At 47.0% G+C, this 19,097-nt stretch overlaps 2 protein-coding genes across 2 annotated transcripts; one reads left to right on the forward strand and one right to left on the reverse strand.

The window, feature by feature from the left end:
- The first annotated feature begins 1,257 nt into the window (after positions 1-1,257).
- On the forward strand, positions 1,258-2,729 carry LOC6527333 (opsin Rh5). The gene is made up of 3 exons (XM_002088389.4): positions 1,258-1,575; positions 1,638-1,984; positions 2,036-2,729. The coding sequence occupies exons 1-3, from the start codon at positions 1,340-1,342 to the stop codon at positions 2,599-2,601; spliced, it is 1,149 nt and encodes a 382-aa protein (XP_002088425.1). The 5' UTR covers positions 1,258-1,339; the 3' UTR covers positions 2,602-2,729.
- Positions 2,730-7,721: 4,992 nt separating this feature from the next.
- Positions 7,722-14,441, reverse strand: LOC6527335 (WD repeat-containing protein 81). The gene is made up of 4 exons (XM_002088391.4): positions 12,568-14,441; positions 10,100-12,507; positions 8,460-10,035; positions 7,722-8,398 (listed from the first exon to the last, which is right to left on the reverse strand). Exons 1-4 carry the CDS (start codon positions 14,217-14,219, stop codon positions 8,164-8,166), a joined length of 5,871 nt encoding a protein of 1,956 aa, XP_002088427.2. The 5' UTR covers positions 14,220-14,441; the 3' UTR covers positions 7,722-8,163.
- Positions 14,442-19,097: the final 4,656 nt, after the last annotated feature.

Raw genomic sequence — 19,097 nt, forward strand, 5'->3', positions numbered from 1 at the left:
TTTTTGTTGCCAGTGTTTAGCTGAGGATTTCGAGTTGCCGTGTTGTTTCTGGCGGCAATGTGATGTTGTTGCGCTGTCGGCTGTGTTCTTGTCGTCATGTGTACGATATTTTCTGGCCGCCTAATGAAAATGTTGCTGTTTTTGTTTTTTGTTGTTGATATAGTAAAACACGGCCGACGTCGCCATGCCGGTGGTGCTGCTCAAACAAACATTCACTCAGGCGTCCGCAGCAGGCATACAGACAGCCAGCCCCAAGCCGCAAGAACAGCAAACGGCACAAATCGCGCGAGGCGAAGCGACGTGTCGCGACGCGTTTTTTGCCGTCGCTGTCAGTCGTGAAGGTGGGTCATTGTGAAATGACAGCGCCGAACCAACCAGGCGCGCAGAATGCACCCGCCAGCATGCTCTCTTTCCCGGCCGCCAGAGCGAGACATCCGTATGCTCGGCGGCTGAAATGCAGCACCGTAGTGCCGTCCCTGTCTGACAGCCGTCTCTGCATGCTGGGCGCCGGTGCGCATTTTTGCGTCTGAAAGAAACAGGTCGAAGTCGGGCCAAAACCCGCGGAAACGGAGATTAATGCGAATGTCGCTGCTCGAGGCGAATGCCGAATGCGACTGGCTGGTCGATTCTGTGCTCCTGCTCCTCGATGTCGGAAAATGTCGTGCAAGTGTTCGCTCGCACTCGCAATTGTCGCTGCAAGCGGCAGAAAGAGACGTTACATTTTGAATTTGACTTGTTTCCGCCTGCGGTGGTGGTCGTACCGCTGAGCGGGAATTCGAATCGTGCAGTCGCATGTGAGTTGAACGTTAAGTTGAATGTTAAGTTGAATAAAGGCAAATTATTGTTAATGATGTAAAAATATGTATAAGTATGCAAAGTGAGGACAATGATTAATATTTCCATAAAATGTACGTTAATAAATATAAGTTTAGGTAATTAATAATGCAAACTGAACTACCTAATTGAATACATTTTCCGCTTATAAGAAAAAGTTTTAAGTAAACAATATATGTACATATATATAAATAAAAGTTCGTTTCTTTTGAATGTAAATACAACAGTTTTTGTATCATTACTTTACTTTGCGCTGACTGTCGTAACTTGACCGCCTCAAGAATCAAGAATGCCTTAAGCTGCGGCTAAGACGTTGGGATTATCCTTCCAGGTATGCACACGCACCCCAAGGTCGAGTGGACACCTCTTAATCCGCCTTAATTAGATTCTTTGGCGGGCTATAAAAGCGTTTTGATGGCACTTGCCAAAGGCCAAAGGTGACTCAAGTCAGAGGCCGGAATGTCGGGCTGCAAAGGAAACTAGATTTTGGAGCGGATCAAGCAGTATGCACCTCAACGGCCCAAGTGGGCCGCAGGCCTATGTGAACGATAGCTCCGGAGATGGTGGCGTCTTCCCCATGGGACATGGATATCCGGCGGAGTACCAGCACTTGGTGCACGCCCACTGGCGGGGATTCCGGGAGGCACCCATTTACTACCACGCCGGGTTCTACATTGCCTTTGTCGTCCTCATGCTGTCGAGTATCTTCGGAAATGGATTGGTCATCTGGATATTCTCCACGTAAGTAGAGCGTTCTAACACAAAAATCCACATTTTACCAGCCAAAATCAATCTTCTTTCAGCTCAAAGTCCCTGCGAACTCCCTCCAACCTATTGATTCTCAACCTGGCCATTTTCGATCTGTTCATGTGCACCAATATGCCTCATTATCTTCTCAACGCCTCCGTTGGCTATATAGTGGGCGGAGATCTGGGCTGCGATATATACGCTTTGAATGGAGGCATCTCCGGGATGGGTGCCTCCATAACGAATGCATTCATTGCATTCGATCGGTACAAGACCATATCGAATCCAATTGACGGACGATTGAGCTACGGACAAATTGTGCTGCTTATACTCTTCACCTGGTTGTGGGCCACTCCGTTCTCCGTGCTGCCACTGTTCCAGATCTGGGGACGTTACCAGCCGGGTAAGAAGTGAATTCATCAGGATTGCTCAACTGCCTGAACATTCTTTGCAGAGGGCTTCCTGACCACCTGCTCCTTCGATTACCTGACCAACACGGACGAAAACCGACTGTTTGTGCGCACGATCTTCGTGTGGTCCTACGTGATCCCGATGACCATGATCCTGGTGTCCTATTACAAGCTCTTCACCCACGTACGCGTTCACGAGAAGATGTTGGCGGAGCAGGCCAAGAAAATGAATGTGAAGTCGCTGTCGGCCAATGCCAATGCGGATAACATGAGTGTGGAGCTCCGGATCGCCAAGGCGGCTCTCATTATATACATGCTGTTTATCCTGGCCTGGACACCCTACTCCGTGGTGGCGCTCATCGGATGCTTCGGGGAGCAGCAGCTAATCACGCCCTTTGTCTCGATGCTTCCGTGCCTGGCCTGCAAATCGGTGTCCTGTCTGGATCCCTGGGTCTATGCCACCAGTCACCCAAAATACCGTCTGGAGCTGGAGCGTCGTCTGCCGTGGCTGGGCATCCGCGAGAAGCATGCCACATCCGGAACTTCCGGAGGGCAGGAGAGTGTGGCCAGTGTCAGCGGCGATACTTTGGCTCTCAGCGTGCAAAACTAATGGTACAACTGACATATTAACGAAGTAAATTCTTGCTGAAAAACATATTACGCTAATTAGTTGTAAACAATGCAATGAACTGAAAGAGTTCCAAAAAATACAAACCAAAAAAAGTTGGCATTTAAAAACGCATGTTTTATTTTTATATTTAGAAATAAAATAATAGTGTTAAATCCTGTCATATGCAGCTAAGCTTAAAGTTTTGCTAAATTAGAAATTGACTCAAGACCGTAACAAGTTAAATTTTTTAATATTTTATTCTTCTATGACCTTTTAGAAAGCTTTAAACATTTTAGTTATTCTTGTATAATTATATTTTTGTAAATTTATAATTATAAATTAATAGCTAATTTCTAAACATTTGTCATCTGTAAGAACTTGCTTAAAGCATATGTATGTAGAAAATTCTTGAAAGGATACTGGAAAGAATGCAACATTTGCACTTAACATTTTTATGTTTTGTTTTCAACACACAAACATGTAAGAAACATTTTGACTGTAAGTATATTTCCACTCTCAATTCAGAGATCATACTTTCGCACTTTTCATGAGAAAATTGAAGATTCGATTGCATCCCATTCTTTGATGGCATCCATATCATATCTAGAACGCCAAAAGTTAATCGAAACACATTCGCTCGACTGGCGGCGCTGCGTACGGCGCACACTCGGAAACAGAAACTGAAACGGGAAGGCGTAAAATGAAAGCGGCGGCGGCGACGGCGGCAACGGCGATTTCAATAGGTGGTGGCGGTCCGGGCGGGCAGTCCAACCACCGGCGAGGTTGAAGAAGTTGTGCTTCTTTGTTGCTTGCGCACATCCAACCAATCCGAATACGAAAAGCGGCGTTTCAATTCAGCGAATGTTCCACACGATACCAGGTGAACAGAGCCGGTAGCGACGGTTTACAACATTTGGACGCGCTCGTTGGAAGCGTGATTGGCTGGCCGAGTGGGTGTGGTGGTGGGCAGATCGAGACCGGATACCTCCGGAGCGAGCAGCATGGCAACAATGTTGCAGTTGTTCGTGCTCCAAGGGGAATGGAAGTAGATACGTGTGTGCTGCACATAGTTATAGGTACAGAGATACACATATGGCATATATAGACCAGTCGAGTTGGATGTGCGAGCGAGTGGCGCAAAGTGGGGCTTCTTCTTGCTCTTTAAGAAACAACAAACATTTTTACTAGGTATCCAGCAGATTTAGCAGCATGCTGCTCGGCTAGCGAGCGATTAGATTTCCAATGGAAACTCAATAGAAACGCCGTTAGAAGCCGCGCACGCAGGTGCGAGCGAGACGAGCGTAGGGATTAGAGAGATGCACAGATGTGCCAGTGCACTCATCAGCATCTGAATGCCAAACGTTAAGTGGTAAACGGTATGGTATGGGGGAGGTGTGGGGGTACTCTATAGCCACTCGGTTCAATTCTCCGGATAATCCAATTTGTCGATTCAATTCGCTTGCCTCTTCAGCGGCACAACTTTTTCTTTCCGCTGTGTGGTGTGGTGTGTCGTTTTCGACATTCCTCTTATTGTGTGTGACCGCCCGACTTGTTGCATGTAATAATAATAATAACGAACGAAACGGTATCGTAGCTGTTTAGTGGATGATTAAACTGAATTTAATCGTTTGCGAACAGGAGCTCAGCGTCGCATAGGCGGTCGTCCGGCCATTATAGCCGCTGCGTTTCTCGCATTGAAATTCATACACGAGTTTAAATTGCCCACCGGATGGGCGGCGCTCTACGGTCGTCTCGCTCCCACACTCGTTCGGCGAGCACATTTCACCCCAGTGGCGAATTGGCTGCCTAGAACCGTTCTGACTCGATGGTGTTCGGTTTAACGCATTGCTGTAATCAAAATGCATAAGATATTAATAAGTGTTAATAATAGATTAATAAATAATGAAAGTAATGGCTGGCTGATTAAAATAGACATTTGTACAAATGGCATTGCAATCAAAATATCATACATTATAATATTTAGCAAGTAATGATTCAATAGATACAGTAGTAATATGTAAACTATTTTGTAAATATAAGTTATTATTCTTATATGTAATAATATTATTTAATATTGTACATAAAACAATATTATTGTTTATGGAATTTTGTCTGGAAATGCATTCCCGGCTAACCATCCGATTTTCCACAGGGCACTCGCATTACCCTTCTGTCATCTCGCTCGCTCCCGCAGCTCTCAGGCGTCAACCAAGAGCAAACCATCTGCCATCTTCGTCTGGCGACATTAATCGTCTTTCTATGATTTTGGCAATCCTAATAATGCCAATTCATGGGGTGGGCGCCTGTTAACTAGCAGCAGGCTTACAGCATTAACATGACGGAAATCGATAGTGATGATGATGGCAGTTCGGCTTCTGGATGGCACCCACTGGCCAACCTATTCTGCGGCTCTGTTAACATTTGCCCGTTAAAAATTCGATTTTATAGAATTCCAGCAACGCCCCGAAGAGCGAGAAAAGAGTTCGCCCAGATACATGTGCATATATGTACGTATAATCGTAATTACAGAGTCGAGACCAAACAAAAGGCCCCTTGGAATTGGAAACGCGCTAACAGCCGAGAAGTCACGTTCAACGCATTCTGCGCGCCTCTTAGTTATTATGTCAGATCTGCAATGTGCGACTATAAAATACGTATGCGGCCGACGAGAATTTATTGACTCGACGCCCCCAGTTGGGGGTGTGAGTTATAAAATTGATGGCATAAACTGTCTGGTGAATTTATAAACCACACACCCATTTCACATTTGCATTTCCTGCCCTCCCAGGCGTTTTTTCGAGTGTATGGTAACATTTTGCAGTCATTTTATGCGCCACCATGTGAGCGATGAACTTTTCAGCCTGCCAACCACGAACTGCCCACTCCTGGGCGCCTGGTAAAAATTTTCGGTTGTATGTTGGTAACATTTTGTGGTCCCAAAAAATGTTTGAGCCCGCCAGCGGAAGCGGCGGCAGCTCTGGCAACGCTTCTCGCCTTAAGTCCCCCTTGCCCATCCCTGCTCAGTTCCTCCTGCATCGTTGGAATTTTTGGGGCGGCATTCCATTCCCCCGAACGACCGCATACCTTGAATCGCGTCGTGGGCCAGGGTTGCCAGGCCAGCGCACGGGATCGAGGCGCAACAGGTGGCCGCCGCACCGACGGCCGCCCGGCAACCCTGGTCGGGCGTTCCACGGGCCAATGGCATTCCTAACATAACGAGCCGTCTGCTTTTTGCGCTGCTTGCCTGTTCGGGCAGCTGAGTGAAATTTCATGCAGCGCGATTCTCACAAATTTCGAATTCCCCACATATTTTCATGGCGTGCCGCTGGCATTTGTGTTACTTTTGCCTCCCCGTTCTCACTCTTCTCGTAATTATGACGTTATGGCTGGTGGCTTATGTTATGGTTACATACATATGTATGTATATGTTATGTATATGTTACGTATGGCTTACAAGCAGGGTGGCTGGCTTACCGCTTCCAGTGTTTGTTTACGGCGCATCGCGACCTTGGGTGGGTGGGTCAATGGACTAGCTGGCTGGCAAATGCAGGTTCAAAAGCCTTCAAAGTTTAATGGTTTTATTTTAGGCTAGAGGACGATTGAGTTCGATATGTGACAAGTGCTTAGAATTGTAATCCGTCCCAAAACGATGATGCATTTTTTCAGACCTTGAGTGGGCTTAGAATGAATATATAATATTAAATATTATTATCAACACATTATATATATAAATAAGTATAGGGATAAATGCATGTTTGTATATGTATATATGCATTAGAGGGCATTTAATCATTGAAAGATATTAAATTTATTATTTAGATGTCATTGAGCAAAACAAAAAAAAAAGTATTACTAATTCCAATATAAATAGTGAAATCTTCCTTATTTGTTAAGGTTGTTTTTGTATAGGATAATCGGTCTTTTATTCCAAAATATTAAATTTCATCAAAGGTGAAGCAAATAAAAATAAAATATGAAACTGTGTCTAATTTTCCATGTTTACTTAATTGATACTTTAATAAAAAACAGAATCGGATTTAGATGTAAATGTAAATTCCGCAAATAAGTGTATCTAGATACCACGACAAGGTAAAATCTGAGTGTGAAATCAACAAGGACTGTGGGTAAAGTCGTACGCACACTGAAAATAAATTCTTGTTAGCTTCGCCACTCAAAGTGCATTACTTCGGCGCAGTCTTTCAGTGAGAAAGACCTGCTGGGCAACATATGGCGAACCAATGGCGTCTGCCCAACTAGTTGGTTCCATCAAAGTGAAGGAGGAGCATTGGTGGAGAGGAGGGCTCATTAGCCCCTCTCCAGATTACGCACTCCATCGATGCGACTCCTTAAATTCAAGGTTACGCCGCTCAACAGAAAGAGCCAAATCTCGTCCAGCTTTGTAGGACGGAGCCACCTTGCCGTGAGTGTTCCACTCCCACTGGCCGAAGGTGGGTGGCAGTGGTGCTGCTGGAGTTAGACGCACTATTGTCCTCTGCAAATCCTCATTGTAACAAGCGCCCAGAATCATCGCCTCACGCACAAGTCGCCCTGACTCCAGACTTCGAAAAAGTGCAGCGACAACAGCAGCAGCACAACAGAATGCCAATGCAAAAAAGTGGCCATACAGAAACGACGACGTCCCCATCTCCGCATCACCATCACCATCGTCATCGCCATCGCCCAAAAATAAATGCAACGCCTTCGAACGGACGATCTCCCAGATACTCCCGCTTGCCCCCGCATCCCGTCCAGGCCCTGGAGATCCCAACCCGTCGGATGCAATGTCCGTTGTTGCTGGGATGTTGCTGCTGTGCTGTGCTGCTGCGTTTGCTGCTGCTCCCAGCAGGTTCATTGGCCCAGCTCAAGGCGATGCGAAGGAAAGGAAAGGAAATCGAGCGGAGAAGCACACAGCGAAAATTGAACGAGCAAATCATTCAGATTGCGTCCCGCAAACTGGTTTCAGGGTTACGACTGCGATGGACGCTCGTTATCGACTATATACTCTTCCCGATGCACTGAATCATCTTGGCTATTCAAAAAACATGCTTCCGTTTAGTTCATACTGAACCTAAAAAAAATATAAAAATTTACCCAAAAATTATAAATTACAAACAAACATATTTGTCTTGTACACTTTTATTGTTTTTCTGTATCTCACATACATATTAAATATTTTACCTCTTTCCAGCTTAAGTAGTTACTTGTAAATACAATTTTTTCTTCTATTGTATGCACATAAATATAAACATATATAAATTGTGGACCTGGAATGCTTTTACACGGCATAATTATAGCTTTGAGTATGAGAACTAATTTCTATAAGCTAGAAGAAAGTAGCCACAAATGTGCCACTGCCTGTGCGATCGTAAATATAATAAATATAAATATATAGCAATGCAAACGCTACCGCAATACATAAATTCATTGGGTTAGGCGGGGTAGGTTTCTTGGCGACGTCCAACCCGTGTTAGCTGCATTAAAATAATATTTGGTGCCGTTGAGTATAAAATAAACTATATACTATAATGTCATAGTATGGTACAATGGTATGATACCAAGATTCTAGCAAAGCAGGGCAATATTTCCGCTCTCGTTGCCAGCGAGGAAGGCTCGGTTCAGGGGCAACACGGCAAGCGAGGTGAGCACACCGCGGAATGTCTCCGAGCGCAGTTTGGTGATGGTGCTGAAGGCGTGGGAGTGGGCCACATCCGCATAGACGCCCACGCGGTTGCCAGTGGTTGCATACACCAAAGACGGACCAACACTCTGCAGGAAATGGGCGGGTTCCGGCGGAGGTCTTTAAAAAACAATAATATTAGTAACTTGTTATGATTGATAGCAATTTATCTATGACTCACTTGAGTTGGTAGTGCATGATACCATCGAGGGCATGCCAAACAGCCAGGCTGTGATCCAAGGCGGAGCTGACCAGAAACTGATCACTCGGAGCGGCCAGCTGCAGCAGATCACATTCCATTGGGCGCCACGAGTTGATCACCATGCCAGTGCGCGTGTCCAGCTGAACGATGCATCCTGACGAGAGTCCTGCTGCCAGCCAGTTGCCGGAAGGCGCTACAGCCAGGCATCGAACAGTAGCGTTGGGCAGTGAAGCATTGCACACCCGCCACTCGTTCACATACTCACAGCTCCGGGCATCCACCATCTTGACAGTGGACTCCGCTGTTCCGGCAATGACCAGCGGCGAATGGGAGGGCAAACATTTGACCACTGTGACAGCACTATGACGAGGAGCATCTAGTATGCCAAGCGGTCTTCCTATAAACGGATCCCACAGATGAATGCCCGAATCACAGGACACCACATATCGCAAGGATTCCAGGAAGCCAAGTGAGTTAATGGACTTCTTGTGCGCCGTATAAGTGAACTGGCAGGCGCTCGTCTTGCGGCCATCTCCTTCGCTGCGAAGTGACCACAGCTTCACGGTCTTGTCCTTGGACGCGGAAATGAAACTGTTCTCATTATCCAGGGCATATATAGCTCTCACAGAGTTGGTGTGTCCTACAAACGACTGCAGGCGTATTTGCTTGAGATTAAGGGTCTGAGTGTCCTTCTCATTGCGCGTCGTCTCATTGCGCCAGTAGGCCAACCAGTTGCCTTTCAGGTGGCGAGTTTTGGGCATCTGGTCCAGCTTGTACGCCACCATGTCGATGAGTTCCACATTGTTTCTGGCCACTTGCAGACGATTTCCCACGATCTGAGTGCCAAAGCTATTGGCGGCCAGTTCGCAGCTGGCATCTACTGAGTCCACATCTTGTCCAGAACTCACACTGGTCGCTAGTTGGGTTTTGCTTTGTCCATTGGGTTGCTCATGCTCGTGACACAGGGTCAGCACAAAATCCAGATTGCTCAGTGTCCTCTTCATGTTGGCCTCGCCCAGGAAGCGCAGGAATGTTAGGTAAGCGGTATGCGCCAGCTCCGGTCCAAACACATCCCTCAACTCCTCCAGCGCACGCTCCGGCTGTGATGCACCACCAACGAGCGATAGATTAGCGAGATCGCAGGCAAAGTCATTTGGCAATCCAAAGGCCTTGTTGAAGATCAGGAAAAAGGGATTCAGCAGCGGCTGACAAAGGTGCTCCCGGGTCATATCCGAGCCCAAGCGAACGCTCAGAGCGTAGATCGCATCCAGAAACTTGCGCGCCAACAGAGAACGTCCCAGATAACCACTGGGCATCACAAGGTTTGTGGAGCTCAAGAGGCGCAGAATGGGCAGAAGGATTGCCTCCAGCATGATGTGCTGAAGGTGCTCCATGATGCTGGCATCGGTAAGACATGGAACCATGTATTTAAGCAGCTGCAGTGAACTGATGATGGCTCCCTCGAGACTGCCAGTTATCCGTTTGGAGCACAGACTAATGAGTTCGCTGATGTGCGGGAAGTACTGCAACAGCAGAAAGTTTTCCCCATAGAGAGCTATAAGCGACAAAGAGAAATCATGATTTTATCATGTGACTAGGATAACTGTAGGTTAGCTCACCTGCAATGGACATGAGGCACTCCAGGACTCGAGCTGCACTCCGGTCGCCCACGACCCTCGCGTTGGCAATGCTGAAGTAATTGAGGTTCGCAGCATCGGGGCTGGAACTGAAACTGGATCCACCATCGTCCACTTCCGGAAGCAGGTTCTCTTGGCCCACATAGCACAGAGAGAGCAGTTTCAGCAGGTTCCTGGTGATGAACCGAGAGGTGAGCACCGGACCCAGCCGATGCGACAGCCACACCAAACTCTCGGCACTCATCTCGCTGATGCGGTTGTTCTGCACGGCCTTGGCTTCCGACAAGCGAGAGATGACCGATGCCTGCAGGGAGTCCGATGCCTCCGCTTCCGTCTCCTCAGCTGCAGGAGGTAGCTGCTCCACCGCCTGGCTGATCAGCTCAAAGCTGTCCACACTCTTCCGGGAACCAATATCACAGTCGATGGCGCTTAGCTGAAAACTACGACGAATGCCACCGGCCGTGGGACACATGGGAATCTCAATGGTGGGCGAGCGGGGTCCTAGGGGAGGTGGAACCAGTACAGGCGGTGTCTGACCCTCTCTTAAAGACAGTTTATCTGGCGATATTCTTGCTCCATAGATGAGCTCGTTGATCACCAGTTTATCCGGGGAGCCATCCGATTCGCGAGCTTCCTCCGCACTGGCAGCACTGGTGCTGGGACGCATGTCAAAGGAGTCAATCGACTTGTTGTCCTGAGTGGACGCCCTGTCCTGGTCATCCTCGAAGGTGAAGAGCTCCTCGATGTCAGGCTTCATTTCTGCAGCCACTGCCCGATGAACTTCATTTTCCGAGGCAAAGTTGAGATTTTTACTCGTCCTTCTGCTGCCGCCACTGTGATAGTGATAGCCATTGCCCTGCTCCGGTTCCTTGTAGCCACCAACTGCTTCAATGAGCGGCGCAATAAAATGATGCAGAAAACAGCGGAGTCCGAAACGCACAATTAGACGAAGCAGGAAACTGTGGTGATAAAGCTTCACCGATTTCCGGGACTTGAACGAACTGCTGGCCGAGAAGCGGAGATGTCCACCACTGCTGGTGGAGCCATTGGAGCCACCGTCGTCCGGCGAACTGACGCTCTCCACATCGTACAGCTTGAGCAGTGGTTGCAGCAGATGCTGTTGCGTTTGGGATACTCCCAATGCCTGTGCAATGGGATCAAACAAGTTCCAGGCAGTCAAAATCGATGTGCGTTCATCTCTCAAAAGATCTATGATGTGCGGAAGCAGCAACTCAACCGGAGTAAATTGCTCATAGGCAAAAGCCATGGGTTCAAGAAGCCTCTTTACATGGGCACAGCATGACATCACCTTACACTCGGCGATCTTACGTTCAAACAGCACTCGCTGACGATCCATCTCCGTGTATCTGTCACATTCCCTGCCTCCTTTGCAACTGAAGTGTGTGTGCAGCTCCAGTAGCACAGCATTAGCCTCAAAAGCATGTAGAGATCTGACCAGAGCATAGACGGCCATGTAGTGGCTAGGGAATGGAAGCAACAAGTTGCTGAACATGGGCTCCAGCAGCTGGGCAGGATTTGGCGGCTGTGGCAAGCCTTGATCCTCCTCTCCGGGCTCCTCCAACTGAAGCAGCAGGCGCACTACTCGACGCACTGGCTTTGGTAGTTCCTGGCGATGGAGCTGTGCCACCGTCCGGCAGGCGGAGAGTCGAGCCTCAAAGGTGGCAGTCAAGCCATTTCCCATCAGAAGGGGTCGCAAACGTTGCATGGCGAAGAGTTCAATGATAAGACATCCCAAGACTTGAAGATCCCTCTCCTTTCTGGCATTCAACAGATGTTGTAGACAATTCCTTTTCTCCCTTAACAGATTCTTTGACTTTGGGGGTATCTCATCACCACTGGCAAACAGTTGATTCGTGAACGAATGTTCCGCTGAGTTCTGCTCGAACATCAGATCACTGCTGATCATCTTCTCTTCGGGATTGGCAGACGCACGTTGTTGTGGGAAAGTGCGTGCGTAAAACGCCTCCAGAGTTTCCAGATTGTGTAGCAACAGAGCAGGATTATAATTCTCCGGCAGTTCAATAAAATTGGTGATTGCATAGAAATTGGAAGCTGTTGCGGATGCAGAACTGCTGTGAAGAGAGCCGGTTGATCCATCATCCCCAAGACGCAGAGATAGATGCGATAATCCGGTTACACTCTCAGCCTGCAGGTTTTCGGTACTTTTGGCCAGACGTTTCGAGGGACTGGCGTACAGTTGGCTTAGCCTGGGTGCAGCTTTACTAAACCAGGGCGTGGCATATCGACGTGGAGGATGTGCACTTGCAAACAGTTGGACGATGCCGCGCTGGCTGAGATTCCTGTGCTGATCCACAAGGGTGAGGCAGACATTCTTTGATTTAACCGCCGCCTTGCCACTCAGCTTGTACCTAACGTGGAATAAGAAAATTAGTAAGAGTCAAATGAGCTAACGTGCATAGAAAACTCACCCGAAGTTGAGATCAATCCAGTGATGCAGTCGCTCGCTTACGTACTGCGACTCCAAGGCCTCGCGGTGCTTGCAGATGAAATCCTCCGGACAGGTGGCCCAAGCAGGCAGCTCGAGATCCGGCAGGTCTTCGTGAATGCTCTTGAATATCATGGGATCTGAGTAGAACTCGGGAATGCACTCGTCTGGCGTCCATTCCTGAAGTCGCTGAATGGACACTGGATACTCGGCGGGCACCCAGATGGGACGCACGTGGGCGCAGAGGATGGCCTGGGGCGTTCTCCTCGCCATATATACGAAGTAGGTGATCTCGGATAGAAAGTCGGAGACATGGTGTGGCGCCTGATCACCGATTGCTGGATAACTACCGTCTGCGCTGCCATGCTGGCTTGCATGGGCGTACATGAGATCCAAATGGACATCGCCCTTGTTCAGACGATACTTGCTCTTCGTCAAATCCCGCCATGCGCCACCACCGCGTCCACTGAAGTCAGTAACCCACGGCATGATGTGGTGATAGGCGGCATTGGTCAGACTCCTGCCACACGCATTGTTCAGGATAGTAAGGTAGTCGAAATTGGACAGCTGACCATTGCACCACATCTCGGCGTACTCGCGCAAGTTGAAGTGGGCGGGATCGTAGGCGAATCGCAGGTCGAACATGGTGCTGCTGGATGGAAGTGGTTGCTGCGAGTCCTTCGCCTCTCCAAAATCCTCGCTGGCCAGTGGCGTAAGTGGCGACATGTCCTCCCCAGCTGGATCATCGTCCAGCAGATTGCACTGCAGCCGAGGCAGCACCTGCAGCCAGAGATTCTCTCGCAGCACAATGTCCTGCAGACGCAGATCGCCCAGAAAAAGGCCCTGCCCCTGGAGATGCTTGGCCAGCTGCAGGATCTGGTAGATCACAAATAGTGTCTTGTTGTAATTCTTTCCCAACAGAGCCGGACTGAAGGTGATGCAATCGTACAGGCTGCATTCCAGAGCTGGAGGATAAAAGAAGACGCTGATGTGCGTGGAGGACTCAATGGCCACCAGCGCGGGCAAGACGTTCGCATGACAGCTGCCCACAGCAGCTGAGCACGAGTTGGCATTGGATGAGTCACTAAACCCGTCACGATCTAGCTGACAGTGCAGCACGGGGCAGTGATACACCCGCTGGATGAGCTCTTTGAGCACTACATCATGTGGTTGCAGCTGGCCCTGACCACTTGGTGGCTTCGTGGAGGGCGCTGAAGGTGTTGATCTGCACATTTTGACATGGGCGCCATTGTACTTTCTGTAAGCCTCCTCCCAAAGCTGCTTAAAGTTGCTGTGGGCCACAAAGGACACTGCCTGCGAGTAGGAGAGTGGCTGTTCGGATGAACACGCATCTCCCGAGATCCTGGGCAGCGGGTACACCCTCGACTGCGGCTGCTTCCTATAGGTCTGCACCAAAATCCGCGTCCACGGGTGCTCCAACTGGCCAGCGGGATAGGCCCTGCGATCCAGCAGTGGCCAACTGGGAAAGTGAGTCAACCGCCTGTGCCGCTCCAGCGATTGCAGCCACGCCTTGTCGCAGATCAACTGGTATCTACCATCGCCGCCCGCCTCGCAAACATGCTGCGGATCCACTCCGATTTCTGGCCAAATCTGCTCGCTGTCGCCCATTTTCATAGAGGGGGGTGCTCCAAGTGGGCAATCCTGCGATTTCAATCCGCTGCTGCCTGCCGCCGCGGTACGATCACATTGTTCGACTGGGCGAGGTTCGATCTTGGTCCGCCAGCGAGTTTTTGGGCTTAAGCTCTGCGATTTGTTGGGTGTTTCGAGGATTTTCTGTTATCTTATCAAAAAACGCTGCTATTTTTTTTCGCGAACTTGAGAAGTCAGCTGTTCGTCAGTGTGACCAGTCTGAGTGTTGTTGAAAATATGGCAACAAAATACTAAATGGTAATTTAGATCCGTACAGTTTTAGAACATGGGGCGCGAGAATTTAAATTTTTGGCCTTAAACAAAATTAATTTGGTTTTCAAAACGAAAACTATAAAGCACTTATAAACGAAACAGAAAACGATTAATTTTATTTGCTAATCTATGTTTTATGTTTCGTTTAAACGATGAGTAAATATATATTCCGATTTTGTAAGTTGCGTAAGTAAATGTAAGAAAATAAGGAAAACCATAATTTCAATTGCTTACCGTACCCATATCTTAGAATATTTTTTTCTTACTATTGGAATAATATGCAAATATTGTTAAGGAAGCATTCAAGCAATATACTAAGTGCACAGACACTTTTATTTGTGTTTGGCCCGCTGATCACACACGAGTTCATTTGCAGCCAAAGTCAAATACTTCGATGTAAGCTCGGCATGCGACGCATGTGGGAAACACTTGACCGATAATAATCGCAAAAGTAATCAAAGGACGTGCTATCAGCAGTTAACTTTTGGAATCCGAAGAGCCAAATGTGCACAAATATATTGATTAAGTCAACACGGGCTTTTATTTGGATTAGAACGAGATTGCTAAGTAAACTTTTAGCGTATGAGTATGAACTTATTTACTTTTCATCAAGAGAAATGTATATTTTTTAACTTAACTTTTGCTTGAAGAACCAATTTATATTTTAAAGCGTGAACTTAAAGCGTAACTTACATATAGTTGGCAGCGAAAAACTATGGCTTGTTTGTTTATGAAATTTATTATTTAAATTGGTTTATCTTTGGTGTTTGCTGCTCTCGTGGAAATTCCCACGCTCCCCTGCCCAAATATTCCGCATATTCCATTCCCATCCGAAATCCTAATCTTATCACTGAGTTGGCCGGTTTTTGTAATTTGCCGCCTTCTGCAGACAGACTTTCCCCATCTCGCGCTGCTTTTCCTGTTTGCGAACGGCACTCGAAAGAACTCCAAGGTACCACATCCAAGTTTAAGGTCAAAGTATTTGGGCTTCTCATACATACATACATATATTCCACATATGTACGCATGTGTTTCAGATTACTCAGTTGACTCGCATGCGGAATACTCGTATCACGTTGTGTACCCATAAGAAGTGCAATTATGGCATCCAACTGGTTTCGGTGCCCCCCAAAAAATTCCCAATGCGTTGCACGGAGTCACTTCCGTTTCGCACAAATCAGAATCACGTGTTAAAGGCTTGTCTCCGGCTTCAGATTCAGATTCAGCTCCACCTGTCCACCTGTCCAGATGTGGTTAGGAAGCTTTGGGGAACTGAGTATTTGCAAAGTGCCACAATTAAACGATTTGCATGTGTTTGCCTGTTAAAAGGTCTTACCACTTTTCACACTTCAAATGAGTTGTGCACACAAATAAAATGTTACTTATTACGGGGTATGTATGTATCTTAACTGAATATGAAGCTATATATCAGGGCGTAATGCCAGTCGGTCCCCCGTTTGGGGAATTATGGAATTTTTACCAGTACGAAAATAACCCATATACGATATACGATGTGAGTGCTGCAATTGATTTTGGCACTTTCCCTTGGCTTATAAAGCGGCGCACACGACCGGCGATCACAGTGAGATATGGCCAATTAAGTTATTAAGCCCCTTGAGGATGACGCACCTCCACACGATTCCCAGATTCCCAGCTGGTCGCACTCCACTCCAGTCCACAAATCGGTATCAATGGAACTGGCATCGGTATCAGTTGGGTATATCTCATATATGTATCATATATGTATCATATAGTTTGGTGGGCATCACATGCTCTGATTTGGAAGCTCTGATATGTGTCCATGGCTGCGGCGGGGAGATTCCCACCTGTCCTCCTCCAGCACCAATCTTATCTTCTCCTTGAAGCCCTGGTACAAAAGTCGCACTATAAAGTCACTGTCGGCTATAAAGATTGGTGCCGATATTATGGTTAGTACCATTGTAAAAGGCACATTTAAGATAGCCAACTTTGGCCGACCCGTTCCGCAGTTTATACAGTTTTTATGATCGCCCCGAATATGGCAATATTACCAACCCGCCAAAACAGAACAAAACAACGCGAATAGTACCTAGAACTCACTGGTATCCATAGCCATAACCCCATAACCCCGTGGCCCAATGGACCTTGGCCCTCGAGCAGTTAACCCCACTTCACAGCTACCCAAACCAATCCACTCCACTTCAATTTGGCCAAGTTTGGGTTTCATTTCAGTGAGCTGAAGTAAATATACTCGAGTATTTTCTCAGCATCGCCGCTGACCCTCAAAATGTCAATTGTGCGACCATTTCCTTGCCTCGACTATTTGCTGGCCATTTTAATTGTTTAAGTGCTTACTTACTGCATTTTACTCAATCGATGTCGATCACCTGTTGAGATTTCGCTCGAATGATTTATGTAGTTACAAACTCGTTAGAGGCATGTGCTTAAAAGCTGAAGCAGCCCTCATTTAATGACTTGCTAATATAAATATTGTGGCGGAAATGCAATTATCCTTTTGGGACCAGATAGCACTCTATTCTATATTCCAAGCTGACTACTCTGCTGTGGAATTTTAGCCGCAATTTAGGCGGCGTGATTAGCTGCAGATAAAGGATATCTTATCGCGACAGATACAATTTGATATATTTTTAGATTATATCATCATTACCGCTGATCCGCTCCATAAAGATAGCATATGATGATGTAGCTATCTGCTGCTAAAGAAATTCTCTGGGGAACTGTTCTATTCTTTTAACCAGTTTCAATTGCCTGGCGCTCAAGTGGCCTTTCATAGAGACATCTAAAAATATTTGCGCAACTATTAGTTGTATCTCGATGATTGATACTCTTCTCAGCACTCAAAGTTCCCGACTTATGTCCTTCTACCCTCTGAATTCTAGAGCTCTGTTGTGAATTCTTAGATGAAATTTCACTTGATTTCCGAGCTTTAATTGACCGATCTTCTTGATTTGCTGCCAGTGAAGTTGACTGGAAAATTCTGGAGTATTTCAAGGCACATTCGCAAATTTCCTTCAAACGCTGAAAAATAGGCTTGTTTTCGATCCTTATCTGTTAGGTAAATTATTGAATAGTGTTTTTCACGTTATTTTTGTGAAATCTAAGGATGAATGCTTAGTTGATAAGTAGCAAAACTTATGAGTTTTAGATTGTCATTAGAGAGAGTTAAATTTTAAATGATAGAATTCCATGCCGTCACATTCCATTGAACGACTTTCAGGCCGCCGCAATTCATTTGCGCCATTATTGTATAGTTCACAAATAACGCAAAATATTTGGTATGCGAGTTAAATATTGAGTGCTATATTTATTGTTCGTCTGCCGCGAAGTCCGTCAATCCGTCCATCCGTCCATTCGTCCATGCGTCCATCCGTCCATTTGTTCATTTGTCCAAATTACCAGTTCAAGCTGGTTACGTTTTCGGTCATGGACGTTTGGAGCCAGTTTAAGCTGGATTCTAGAGCCCGTCGAGAGCGAACATGTATTATAATTTCCATATCGTTGGATATATTCTGAATATTTGGATAATTTATGTGGACAAACACAAACATCTCAATTGCAGAGCAGCATCATTTTGCGCAGCATGGTTCGCTGACTTAATAAACTCAGCACGAGATCATCGATGATCGAGTTTGAAGATCAGCATGGCTCAGTGGCACTGCGATCATATCGGATATCGTGGATCGGGGATCATGGATCATGGATGCTGGATCATGGATGGTGGATGGTGGATAGTTCCAAGTGGATCGGATGCGATGTGCGTGCGGCTAATTGATGGGGTGCACATCAATTGAAGTTTGTCACTTTTCATTAGGCCAAAGACGGAATATTCCCAGTCCACAACCACATCCATGTCCACATCCATGTCCATGTCCAAGTCGCTGTCAGCTTGGAATTCCACACACAAACGCCGGTTATCTGTGCCAGTTGTCACCTGGATGATCTCGAGTCTGGACAAAGTGTGCCATCGATAAGGCCGGCAAAAGTTGAACTGATAAACATTCTACACTTCTCTTTGGCTTTCAATGGAGAGCACTCGGCCATGGATTACATTTCCGGCGATAATGATGCAGATAGTAATAATGCATGTGCCAAGTCTTAGTCCACAATAATCCCCCCGTGCTAAGTGCTAAGTGCAATTCATTGGGACATCTTTGGAGCACTTTGGCGGGGAATCAGAAACAGATCGCATAATATTAAGTATGGTTAAGTACCCCTTGAAATGTATACATCGGCAGTTATAAATATAAGCGAAACAGCGAGTGTATATTAATAACCCCGCTTGGCTGCATTGAACCGCATCTGTAACTGGTTAAGCCCTCAATTTTCGAGTGCGCTGCGACTTATGCAGATACAGATGTATCTATATAGATGTGTATATAGTATAGCAACAATTCGACTGCAATCGAAATCGAAACTGAGCCCGTAATGCGGACAACGGAGCGTACAATGGAAGTGTCAGGGGCGGTTTGAGGTGGTTCACCCGGCTATAGGCGATAACGATTCCCCATTCTCGCGACCTCCATCCTCCCAGCCTCCCACCTCCCACCTCCCGCCTCTCACCGCACCACGCCCACTGCCGCCCCCCGTTTT

The sequence above is a fragment of the Drosophila yakuba genome, chromosome 2L, assembly GCF_016746365.2.
Source record: "Drosophila yakuba strain Tai18E2 chromosome 2L, Prin_Dyak_Tai18E2_2.1, whole genome shotgun sequence".
NCBI lineage: Eukaryota > Metazoa > Arthropoda > Insecta > Diptera > Drosophilidae > Drosophila > Drosophila yakuba.